We start from the raw sequence: 13,267 nt of genomic DNA on the forward strand, positions 1-13,267 counted from the left end.
AAGGGGACGACAGAGGGTGAGGTGATTGGATGGCATCACCGACTCAACGGACATGAGTTTGAGCAAGCTCCGGGAGGACAGGGACGCCTGGTGTGCTGCAGTCCATGGGGTCACAACGAGTCAGACACGACAAGGTCACTGAATAACAACCAAAAGTCGGTGCTGTTCAAGTAGCTCTTTTCCAATGAAGTGACTCAAGGGTTCCTTCCATAAAGATCAAATATCTTAGGGTCTTGCTTTTTTGTTTTCAGTTGAAGTAGAGTTGATGTACAATATTATGTTTATTACAGGTATAACTAATAGGTGTGCAGCATGGTGTTTCCATATTTTTATAGCTTATTTATGGTTATAAAATGTTGACTATATTATCTGTGTTGTACAATCTATCCTTGTAGCTTATTTATTTTATACACAATAGCTTGTGCCTCTTCATCCTGTCCTGTACCCCTCTCTCTATCTTCCCCCTTCCCTCTCCTCACTGGTAATCACTGGTTCTCTTTATCTATAGTCGGCTTCTTTTTCTATTATATTCACTGGTTTGTTTTGTCTCTCAGATTCTGCATATAAGTGATATCATACAGTATTTGTCTTTGTCTGGACTAATTCACTAAGCATTTGTTTTTTTGTTGGCATTGCTGTTGTTGTTCAATCCCTAAGTCGTATCCGACTCTTTGGGACCCCATGGACTGCAGCATGCCAGACTTCCCCGTCCTTCACTATCTCCCAGAGTTTGCTCAGATTCATGTCCATGGAGTCGGGGATGCTGTCTAACCATCTCATCCTTTGCCACCCTCTTCTCTCTTTGCCTTCAATCTTTCCCAGCATCAGTGTTTCTCCAGTGAGTCGGCTCTTTGTATCAGGTGGCCAGAGTATTGGAGCTTCAGCTTCAACATCAGTCCTTCCAATGAATATTCAGGGTTGATTTCCTTCAGGATTGACTGGTTTGATCTCCTTGCAGTCCAAAGGACTCGCAAGAGTCTCCTCCAGCACAATTCGAAAGCATCAATTCAGTGTTCAGCCTTCTTTATAGTACAACTCTCATATCTGTACATGACTACTGGAAACACCATAGCTTTGACTAGATGGGCCTTTGTCGGCAAAGTGATGCCTCTACTTTTTAAAGATGTGTGCAACTTGAGAGTTGTGAGTTAAGTTTTATTTGGGGCAAAACGAGGACTACAGCCCAGGAGATAGCCCCTCAGATAGCACTGAGAGACTGCTGCAAAGAGGCAGTTGGGAAATGTCAATATATAAGATTTTGGTAAGGAGAAGTTCAATGCAATCGAGAGCTTACTCTACAGAAGTTTTTCTGCTAGTCACAAGGCGTTGACGTCCCCATGAAGGGATTTAGTGTTTTCCTAAATATGAAGAGATACAAGGATTGGGATCGTGAAATCAGTTCCTGAAAATATCTAACTATCTGAAGACCTGTTCCACCAGATTCCCTGGAGAACAGGATGCCTCACTGCGCCCTGGATCCCTTCAACAGCGGGGGTTGAAGGCCAACAGCTGCAGAGGTACAAGGTTCAATCTCCACGGAGGCAGATGGCAAATGCTACTGTTCAGTCCCTGGCAGATGCTCTTGGCAAGTACAAATTTGTAGTTGACAGGCAAGTACCAATTTGTAGCTGACAATATACTGTCTAGGTTTGTCATAGCTTTCCTTCCAAGGAGCAGATGTCTTTTAATTTCATGGGGGCAATCACCATCCGCAGGGATTTTGGAGCCCAAGAAAATAAAACCTGTCACTGCTTCCACTTTTTCTTCTTCTATTTGCCATGAAGTGATGAGACTGGATGCCATGATCTTAGTTTTTTGAATGTTGAGTTTTAAGCCAGCTTTTTCACTCTTCTCTTTCACCCTCATCAAAACGCTGCTTAGTTCCTCTTTGCTTTTTGTCAGTAGAGTGGTATCATCTGCATATCTGAGGTTGTTCACTAAGCGTAATGCATTCTAAGTCCATCTGTGTTGTGGCAGACGGCAACTTTTATTTCTTTGTTATGGCTGAGTAGTATTCCATTGTGTGTGTGTGTGTGTATATACATATATATATATAATATGCAACAATCCTCTGGATTCATTTGTTGATGGACACTTGGGTTGCTCCAGTATCTTGGCAGCTGTGAGTAATGCTGCAGTGAACGTCGGGGGAGATGCGTCTTTCTGAATTCCCGTTTTTGTTTTTGTCAGATGTACACCCAGATGCGGAACTGCTGGGCCACATAGTCATTCTACTCATGGTTTTTTAAGGCACCTCCATACTGTTCTCAATAATGGTTATACAAATTTACATTCTTACCAATAGTGTGCAAGGCTGCCCATTTCTCCACATCCTCACCAACAATATCTGTGTTCTTTTCGCTGATAGCCATTCTGACGGGTATGAGGTGACGTATCATCGTGGTTTTGATTCACATTTATTTCCCTAATGATTAGTGCTGTGGAGCACCTTTTCATGTGCTAGCTGGCCATCTGCATGTCCTCCTTGGAAAAATGTCCATTAGGGTCTTCTGTCCATTTTTTAATCAGGTTCTTTGGGTTTTTTTTTTTCTATGTTGAGTTATATGAGCTGTTTGTATATATTCAATATTAACCTCGTATCAATCATATCATTTGCAAATATCTTCCCCCATTCAGTAGACTGTCTTTCCATTTTGTCCATGGATCCTTTTGCTGTGCAAAAGAATTCAAATTTAATTAAGTCCATTTGTTTTGGGCTGGGTTTTGCTTTTTATCTTTAAAAATCATAAGAATGTAGCCTTCTAGCCAAGAATTTATCTCGCTTTGCCTTAATGTAGAAATAATGTTTTTTGCCGAATTAACAAGAGACATTTACACTGTTGGTATTTCTCAGTTTTCCTTAAACTCATACCACTTTTTGATTGATATAAAAATCTAACAACACCTTCTGGAAGTTTTAATACCAACTTTGACCTCCCACCCCAGTTGAGGATCAGCTGTAGCCATCTGTTTTCAGTATAGTTCCACTAGCAGAGGTTGTGTTACATATTGCTTTGCATAGTTATGTAATGAAAAAAGATTCAAATATAAAAGTGAAATGATAAAAATGCTTTCTCAGATAACATAATCCTCTTCCCATTTGAGAACCATTCATCTAAGCAGATTTTCTAGATTTATTTCATGCTTTGTGTGCCCTCGTAACCCTCCCTTATATTGGTTAGCAGTGCTTTAGATGCAAGTAAAAACTCTCACAAGAGTGACTTAAGCAAAAAAGATATTTAAGTATTTCTCATAATAATCAGCCTGGTGGAAGAAGACTCCAGGGTCAGCTCAGCAGCTCAGTAATAACTAGACTCTGAGTTGGCATCTCAGTGGTTTTCTCGGTATTTCCCTGATGGCCCCAAGATGACTGCCATTGCTCCGTGCATCACTCACTATCACAAAGAAGAGGGCAAGTAGGAGACACCCTTGTATTCATTTTGCTCATTTGTCAAAGAGGAAGAACTTCTCCAGAACCCCAATTCTGCCATGAGCCTTCCCCATCTACCTCGTCAGCCGCAGGTATGTCTGACACCCACTCCTAGACCAGCCGCTGGCAAAGAGAAACAATGGCACATATGCAGCTTAGACCAATCGTGATGCAACCCACCTCCCAGCACGTGTGTGCAACAGGGGACTTGTACAAACCTCATCTCGTTTTAGCCCATGCCCCTCCACTAGAATGTAACCTCCTTGAAGACAGAGGTTTTTGCTCTGTTCACTACTGTATTCCCAGCATCCAGGACAATGCCCAGCAATGCAATGAATAGTCAATAACTGGAAAGAAGGAGGGGATGGCTAAGGAGGCAGGGGGTATAGGCCTCAGGTAACCAGCAGTGTCTATCATCCTGATCTCACACAACCATGGTTTGACGCCTGTGACAGCGCTGAGTGATGCTACTGATCACGGGACCTCTGACCTGAATCCTTGTGTCTTTCCCCCCAGGGAGTGAACCATAGCTGGAGGCTACACTTGTGCCAATGACCTGTCCCAATTCCTCCTGCATCTTCGAAGACGAGATGTGTGAGGGGAATAAGACCGCCCCTGCCAGTGATGCCCAGCTGATGCCCCTGGTGGTGGTCCTGAGCGCCATCTCCTTGGTCACAGTGGGACTCAACCTGCTGGTCCTGTACGCTGTGCGCAGCGAGCGGAAACTGCACACGGTGGGGAACCTCTACATCGTCAGCCTCTCGGTGGCCGATCTGATTGTGGGGGTGGTCGTCATGCCCATGAACATCCTCTACCTCCTCAGGTGCAGGTGGTCCCTGGGGCGCCCTCTCTGCCTCTTCTGGCTTTCCATGGACTATGTGGCCAGCACAGCGTCCATTTTCAGCGTCTTCATCTTGTGCATCGACCGCTACCGTTCTGTGCAGCAGCCCCTCAAGTACCTGCGGTATCGTACCAAGACCCGAGCATCCGTCACCATCCTAGCCGCCTGGTTTCTGTCCTTCCTGTGGATTATCCCCATTCTGAGCTGGCGTCACTTCCAGCTGAAGACCCCAGAGCCCCTGGGGCATAAGTGTGAGACGGACTTCTACAAAGTCACATGGTTCAAAATCATGACCGCCATCGTCAACTTCTACCTGCCCACCTTGCTCATGCTCTGGTTCTATGCTAAGATCTACAAGGCTGTGCGGCAGCACTGCCAGCACCGGGAGCTCATCAACGGGTCCTTCCCCTCCTTCTCTGACGTGAAGATGAAGCCAGAGAACCTCCAGCTGGGCGCCAAGAAACCGGGGAAGGAGTCCCCCTGGGAGGTTCTGAAAAGGAAGCCAAAAGACACTGGGGGTGGACCTGTCTTGAAGCCACCATCCCAGGAGCCAAAGGAGGTGACATCTCTAGGCGTCTTCAGCCAAGAGAAGGATGGAGAACCGGGCAACTTCTACTGCTTCCCGCTTGACACTGTGCAGACGCAGCCAGAGGCAGAAGGGAGTGGCAGGGGCTATGCAGCCATCAACCAGAGCCAGAACCAGTTTGAGATGGGTGAGCAGGGCCTGAACATGCCTGGGGCTAAGGAGGCCTTAGAGGATCAGATCCAAGGTGACAGCCAGTCCTTCTCCCGGACAGACTCGGACACCCCCGCAGAGCCGGCGGCACCGGGGAAAGGCAAGTCGCGAAGCGAGTCTAGCACAGGCCTGGAGTACATCAAGTTCACTTGGAAGAGGCTGCGCTCGCATTCGCGACAGTACGTGTCTGGGTTGCACATGAACCGAGAGCGGAAGGCCGCCAAGCAGCTGGGGTTTATCATGGCGGCCTTCATCGTCTGCTGGATTCCTTACTTCGTCTTCTTCATGGTCGTCGCCTTCTGCGAGAGCTGCTCTAACGAGCGTGTACACATGTTCACCATCTGGCTGGGCTACATCAACTCCACGCTGAACCCCCTCATCTACCCCTTGTGCAATGAGAACTTCAAGAAGACCTTCAAGAAAATTCTGCACATTCGTTCCTAGGGGAGGCTCCCAGGGGATGCAACCAAGTGACGCTTAACGACGTCCCTGAAGGAAGTGAAGGAGGAAGCCTGTTGCATTGCCAGGCACCTGGGCTTTCTGGAGTCGCAAGAATGGTCTTAGGGGCTGGGGAGTTTGGAGAGTTCGTAGGTGCAGCAGGAAGAACAGCAGATGGCGGTGGTCAGCAGAGAGATTGTACTCTGAGAGCTGAATATTTGCAAGAGACTTAGATCTGTCTGAGCTCTCCTGTTCCTCAGGAATGTGGGGGCCTCAAGCTCACACTGTAATTCCAGCTTTCAAACTCAAATTATCAGGCTACTGAAGGGACATGTGTGTAGAGTTCCAGTGGAACTCTGGAGCCTTCTTCAAATGAGCTCCACGACTGTGGAGCAGAGACCTTAGACATGCAGATAGATGCTGTCCCTGCCCAGGGTCACCTTGAAAGGCAGGACAGCTACTCCACTGTGACTGCCACGTCTCAGAACACCTCTCTTCTGAGCCTCTTATGCAGCTTTCTCCAGATCCAGTGTCTGAACAACCCTGGCTCCTCCACCGTATTATTTCTCACTCACGCGCATCTTAAGAGTTGATGGGAAATGATGCAGTCTGCACATCCATCATTTTCAAACCCAAATTCCGGTCTCCTATTAAAGAAGAGGTTAAATGCCTCCCTCAAAGAGAAAAGGAGTATTTTTTAGATGGTTGTATATTAGAAACAAAGAGAAGTGGGGAGAATAAAGCCATATTGCTTGAGGGCTGTGCCAGGTGGATGTCATTTAAGCCCCTGGACACCCCACAACAGGAGGATGGTATTACTAGAAAAGCAAATGGAGGGACCACAAGGTGCAATAAGGTACCTGAGATCACACAGCTAGTTATAAGAAAGCTGGAGCAAACATCCTATGGTTTCAACTCACTGTAACACATTTTCTCCAAAAGGCAAAAATTTGTTCTATTCAGTACACACACACACACACACACACACACACAATTCCTGAGAGTGGTGGCAGTTCACAAGTGTATATTGAGAGGAGGAACAGCTGACATAGAATGTGGCCACAGAGGCGATACTTTGAGGAGGAACAGTATACTTTTTCATCTGTGAATTCTGCTGTGTTTATCCAAGAAACATCATCATGTACTTTTATGGTCACACTTTTTAAGTCAAAACTTGCAAAGGCATGGGAACAGGCAGTTTTACTCGGTGTTTATGTTGCAATCTGGTTGTGATTTATATTTTAAAACTGGATGTTAAACTGTCATATATGCAGCCGGTGGGAGTGCCTGTATAAGCTGGTATTTTATGTCTTGTGTTCCTTTTTGCATGATCCGTTAAAATGAGAGATTTTTACCTACTAAAATATGATCTTTGAAGTTCAACTGTTATAAGGTTGATTGATTTAATTCTGCCTTTCTGAGTCTCTTGGACTTAAGAAGATGTACTGAAATGTAACGTTAAATGTTATAAGATTTGATACAAGGTTTCCCTTTGGTTTCTGGTCATATTGTAAATGTCTTTAGAAAAGGACTTACTTTTTATAACAAGCTTCCCTCTCTACTTTGCACCTCCCTAAGCTCTTCTCCCTCAAAACTGGAGGGAGCCAAAGAGACTTTTATCCTGCTTTGGGTTATCCTGGTCTGTTTCCATGTCAAAAACCAGAAGAGTTGCTTCCTGGGCCCCCTCTGGACCAAGGAGCACTTTAAGTCTTTCTAAAGACACACCCCACACAGACCAATGGCTAAGTGCCCGTTACCGATATTGATGAACAGCTGAAGCAACTAGGGAAGCCAAGTGGTTACAAGTTCAGATCTTGGTCAGCGAGATCTGGATTTGAATCTGAAAAGAACAAAAATGGTCAGTATAATCTGCCAGAGCATAAAAAACAAGGTTCCATGTGTCACTGTGTAAGGTGTTTACAGTGCTTGCAGAGTATACGGTACCCAGTGGGGACTTGGAGTTTTAAAGTATACTGAGCGTATACGTCATGCTTTACCACTTCTATCTAATCTTTACAACAACCTTGTGAGGCAGATTTCTGTGGTTTTTAAAAATAGGTAAACCATAGCACAGAGGGGTTAATAAGAACCGAGTCTAAGACCTGATTCTGGAATGGGCTTCCTTTCCACGGTATCAACCTTTTCTTCCTCCAACTCTCTGTACAATTGAATTAACTGTTGAATTCATGAAAGGCAGTGGATGAGGGTGCAGACATAACTCAGCCCTAGCCCACTCAGGAAAGAATTAGTGGCTGATGGCTTACTCAAAATTCAGTTGAAACCAGGCTCTCTGCTCCAAATACAAAAATAAATGCCTTCTTGGAAAAGGCTGTTAGAGAACTTGATTATAGATTAAAACTTGATTATACATTTTAGATTAAAAAGAAGCCACCCCCTTGGGTTTCTCTTTATGGACTTAAAGCTGATGAGCTTGAAGTCAATTCCTCCACTGACCAGTGTGTGAAGCTTACCAAACATTGGGTTCTTTTAAACAATTTACAGGGTTTACAGCAATGCATGTTGGATGAGCTCTTTAAGAGCAGTTTTCTGCAAGTTGTGAACTTAGACTGACAGACGTTTGTTTTTCTTCACTGCTGTGTGTCGAGGAAGGTTCAATATGCTTTGTCCCCAGATCACTGCTATTTGCAGGGAAAGGCCAAGCGGCAGAGAGGGGAGCAATAGAGGAGAAGAGACTGCAGGTGAAGAGGGGAAAACAATGGGTCAAAACAAGAGGAAACCAGGGGAGGTGGGGGTGTTACTGAGGCCAAGCTCCTACTGCTCCTGCAGTAGGTCAGTAAGTCAAGAGATGAGTTGCTGGAGCAAAGAATACTGACTTTACTTTGAAAGCCAATGGACCAGAAAGAAGGTGGACTAGTATCCCAAAGAAGTGTCTTCCCTGAGTTAGAATTCAGGCTTATTTTATACTAAAAGGGGAGGGGAGAAAAGAATATATTCTTCACTAATGTGTTCATAGTTTAAATATATTCAAAGGAAGAATAAACCCACCCGTAGCATTTATTTTTATCCTTCAGTTCAATTCAGTTCAGTCACTCAGTTGTATCCGACTCTTTGCGACCCCACGGACTTCCCTGTCCATCACCAACTCCCAGAGCTTACTCAAACTCATGCTCGAGTCAGTGATGCCACCCAACCATCTCATCCTCTGTTGTCCCCTTCTCCTCCCACCTTCAATCTTTCTCAGCATCAGGGTCTTTTCCAATGAGTCAGTTCTTTGCATCAGGTGGCCAAAATATTGGAGTTTCAGCTTCAGCATCAGTCCTTCCAATGAATATTCAGGACTGATTTCCTTTAGGATGGACTGGTTGGATCTGCTCGCAGTCCAGGGGACTCTCAAGAGTCTTCTCCAGCACCACAGTTCAAACACATCAATTCTTTGGTGCTCAGCTTTCTTTGTAGTCTGAAGGCAATATTTCATATTGATGGTTTTCAACCATCAATTACATCATCATATAAATCTATAAAAGCTTGCAAAGCCATTCCATCCAGTAGAAATTGCCATAAATTTTCGACGTTGCTAAGTTAATGTTACTGCAAAGGCTGGGTTTGCCTTTTGGTGCATATTGAGCCAAAAGACACAACCAAACCCAAGAGCAGGAGAAGGAAGGATTTATTCTTTGCAGAATAAGTATTTATTCCTTGTTGTAAGGAGAACACCAGAGATCTTTCCCAAAGCAGTGTCTCCGCAACAGCAAAACTTGGGAAGATTTAAGCTAGGGTTGTTTGCATATTTATGAAGGAGCTTGGGTGTTGATTGAAGTCACAAAACTCAGAAAAGGTCAACATCATCATCCTTCAGGTTGCAACTGATCCGGTGGCTGAGCTCCTAAGGCAGGAGGATGGGGGTGGGGTGCAGATTAAATTCTGCAAAGCAGCTCAAGAAAGTGCTTCAAGCTAGTATTTACCGTTGAAGCAGATCTGGGAGTCTTTACAACAGGTATTATTTTTGCTTATCATTACTTCTCTTGCTTGATAAAAGTCAAGCAGGGTTTTTGTTGTTGTTGTTGTTGTTCCCTTAAGATCATTAATTACTGAGACCTGTTCAATGATAAGCACTGTGGCCAGGCTCAGATCACAAAATGACTAAGGCCAAAAATAGCTTCTCTCATGTCAAGAAACCAATGCCTGGTTCTTTTTCTCTGGAGACCCCCTACCTATCTGCTTACACTTGCAAAATGTCCATTCAGAAAAATCCATGAGTCTCCAGATTGGCCATTTGATAAATCTGTCATTCGGTTACTTAGCTGGCAGAAGATTACTTGTCTCTTTTTTGAAGATCGGTCTTCTAGGAGAGAAACATAAGTCTCAAGAAGAAGACAAGGAAGATTCTGGGCTGTCCTGGCTGTGATGTACTTGAAGAGCCGTAAAGAAACAATGCTGCTAAGACCTACAGTGCCAGCGCATCGTGCCACAATTTCTTGGGCTTACAAAACCTAGGCTGTGCAATGGTTCCCATTGTGCAGGGATGTATGATGCCCTCAACTGAGCTGTAAGAGAAGTGACGAAGGTACACTGACTTGGATCACTGTGGTCTTGAAAAAGTGTAATGGGCCTCGCTGCCCAACTATGTCTGAGAATGTTCTCTGTCTTTTTATGGCTCCTGGTCATGCCTCTTTCTTGAGGCTCACCATCTTGGTGCTCCAGTGATCTGTCTCCCCAATAGTGGGCAGCAGGGGCTGATCTGCTCTGAGCCTCACCCCAATTTCCTGCTAACATGGAGGCCACATTTATGACCTAGGTGACCATCTACATGGGATGCCCAGACCTCATCTAATAATTTCACAAATGCTTTTGAGCACTTCTTGGGCCAGTCCTTGGGACCAGGCCTTAGGAGACAATAGAGGTCATGTCAGATATGATTTCCACCCCCTGGATCTACTACAGCGTTGCAAGTGACAGAAACAAACTTCTACTGGAGTGGTGACTGGCATGTTTTGTGGAATCCAGGAGCACTTTGGATGACCTCACTTCTGAAAGGCTCAAGCCAAGTCAGCTTCTTGAACCTCATCAAGCAGAATCGGAGGACATTCCCACTAGAATGCTGCCATTGACTTATATGAATCACTCCTATTTCTACTTGCTATGAGCATCAGTTCAAAACTCCAAAGCTAGAGTGAAGAATCATCTTATGTCCACCTGCTGCAATCAGCTCTAAAGGGAGGTGGGAGCCAGTTGGCATAACCTGGGCAGAGTACCAACAGTTCCCAGAGGAGCAGGAGTCACTGTGAGAAGAGCAGAAACTCTAAAAAGAATAAAAAAAGAAAAAGAAAAAAAGGATTCATTGCAAGGATCTTGAAGTTCAGCAGAGGAAATCTTATAAAGAACTACATTCAGCTCAGCCTCATAGATGCTTAATTAACTGAAACTCAGGGATAGGTGGGTGTTAGGCACATTTTCACTTAGAAGGTGACATCTCCACTTATCTTTTTTAAAACCAAGTTTATTACATTCAATATATACAGTAATGGATGTGTGCTCTGTCACTTCAACTGTGTACAACTCTTTGCAACTCCATGGACTGTAGCCGCCAGACTTCTCTATTCATGGGATTCTCCAGACAAGAATACTGGAGTGGCTTGCCATTTCCTACTTCAGGGGATCGTTCCCACCCAGGGATCAAACCTGAGTCTCCTGTGGCTCCTTCATTGCAGGCGGATTCTTTACTCCTGAGCCACAGGGGAAGCCCAATGTATACAGTAAAATGCACCTATTTTAAATGTGGAGCTCAATAAGTTTTGACAGATGTGTACAACCACGTCATTTGCATCTCAGTCTAGATATAGAAGACTTCTATCACCTTAGAAAGATTCTCAAGCCCCTTTGCAGATAATGCTCTCCTTTAGGCCCTAGGCAGCCACTAAAGTGACTTCTGTCACTATAGATTGGTTTTGCTTATTCTAGAACTTTCTTCAAGTGGAATGGTACAGTGTGGACTCTTTCTCCATCAACGTTTTGTCTAAGATTCAACAACATTTCAAAACAGTGTTTTGGAGCCTAAGAGAAAGAGAGGATGTTGTCGGGATGGAGACTTGAAAGAGCAGAGTGTGCTTTAAACACCAGAATCAGTTTAGTGTGATTGACACAAGCAGTCTGAGCAGGCAGTGGCAGGACAGGAGCCTGATAAAGTGGAAAGAGATGACCGTGTTGACTTCTACCTGAGCCCTGCACTCTTGAAAAACCGGGATGGTGAAGAAATCTCCCAACTCTTTTGTCCTCTGGAAATAGTTTACTGCAAAGAAACACCTCTTCCTGTAGGACCTACATAAGATTCCTGATTGCTTCACTCAGTACCTGTGGCAAGGTGACACACAGTCCTTCTGAATTCCTATTTTTTACCGTATAAAAGATTCCCCGAACTACTGGTTTCCACTGATCAATAGGACAAAATGCTGGTCAACAAAATTTTAAACTTGTCTCATTTTTCCAGGCTCCTTAATTTTTGCACACCCTGCCTGAGTCAGTGTAGTCAAAGCTATGGTTTTTTCCAGTAGTCATGCAGGGATACGAGAGTTGGACCTTGAAGAAAGCTGGATGCTTTCGAAGAATGATGCTTTTGAACTGTGGTGTTAGAGAAGAATGGGTGCTTTCGAACTGTGCTGTTGGAGAAGACTCTTGAGAGTCCCTTGCACTGGAAGGAGATCAAACCAGTCAATCCTAAAGCAAATTAATTCTAAATATTCAATGCAAAGACTGATGCTGAAGGTGAAGCTCCAGTACTCTAGCCACCTATTGTGAAGAGTCAACCCATTGGAAAAGACCCTGATGCTGGGAAAGATTGAAAGCAGACGTTCTGAGAAGGGGGTGACAGAGGATGAGATGGTTTGATGGCATCACCATCTCAATGGACATGAGTTTGAGCAACCTCTGGGAGATAGTGAATGACAAGGAAGCCTGGCATCCTTCAGTCCATGGGGTCACAAAGAGTCAGCCATGACTTAGTGACTGAACAACTGAACAGCAACAGCCCCAGCTGAGCTTCCCAGATGGCCTAGTGGTAAAGAACCTGCCTGCCAATGCAGGAGACATAAGAGATGTGCGTTTGATCCCTGGGTTGGGAAGATTCCCTGGAGGAGGTCATGGCAGACCACTTCAGTGTTCTCGCCTGGAGAATCCCATGGAGAGAGGAGCCTGGTGGGCTACAGTCCATGGGGTTGCAGAGAGTCAGACACGGTTGAAGTAATGTGGCACACAGGCACAGCCTGAGTCAGCACAGAACTCCTCCTGAGAACATGCAGGCCTCAAGCTAAAACATTCTCTGACTTACTACTCTTCAGTCAAGCCACCCTTTCTTCCCACTCTTCCACATCTAGTCCTTTCTGGCTTTCTTCACTCTTCAAGGAAAAACTCTTTTTGCCTAATCCTTGAGACACCTGCAAAATCACATTTAGAATCAAACCCCATACCCACCAGAGACACTCAGAGGGCCAAATAAAACCTTGTGCACACAAGGACACAGGGACTCCATAGAGAGTGAAGCAGACCTGCCTTTGAGTGTTTGAGTGTCTCCTGCAGAGACACAGGTCGGCAGTGGCCTGCTTCAGAGGCAGGGGCTCTGGGTGCAACAGACCTTGGAGGTGCAGTGTGAACCCCACCATAGAGCCACCGAGCAGACAACCCACTTACTGGGGAACAATTACACTGAAGAAGTTCTCACACTGCTGGGAAAGTTCTAGGGCCCACAACAGAATTCCCAGCCTGGAGATCCAGCAAAGGGTTTGAGAACCCCCTAGAGAATTGGACTTTGAGGGCCACTGGGATTTGATTACAGAACTTCCATAGGACTGGGGAAACAGACTCTTGGAGG

General features: G+C 45.1%; 2 protein-coding genes across 3 annotated transcripts in view; both read left to right on the top strand.

Moving 5' to 3' along the window:
* HRH1 (histamine receptor H1) overlaps nucleotides 1–6,828 on the top strand; it is a 108,856-nt gene extending 102,028 nt beyond the window's left edge. For both annotated transcript variants that reach the window (XM_069560931.1, XM_069560932.1), the window contains exon 2: nucleotides 3,947–6,828. In XM_069560931.1, coding sequence (XP_069417032.1) covers nucleotides 3,982–5,451 — 1,470 coding nt within the window. In that variant the 5' untranslated portion in view covers nucleotides 3,947–3,981 and the 3' untranslated portion in view covers nucleotides 5,452–6,828. The remainder of the gene's footprint in view (nucleotides 1–3,946) is intronic.
* The window catches only part of ATG7 (autophagy related 7), a 388,924-nt gene that overhangs the window by 101,941 nt on the left and 273,716 nt on the right, over nucleotides 1–13,267 (top strand). The window lies entirely within an intron of this gene.

This window comes from Ovis canadensis, chromosome 19 (genome assembly GCF_042477335.2).
Source record: "Ovis canadensis isolate MfBH-ARS-UI-01 breed Bighorn chromosome 19, ARS-UI_OviCan_v2, whole genome shotgun sequence".
Lineage (NCBI taxonomy): Eukaryota > Metazoa > Chordata > Mammalia > Artiodactyla > Bovidae > Ovis > Ovis canadensis.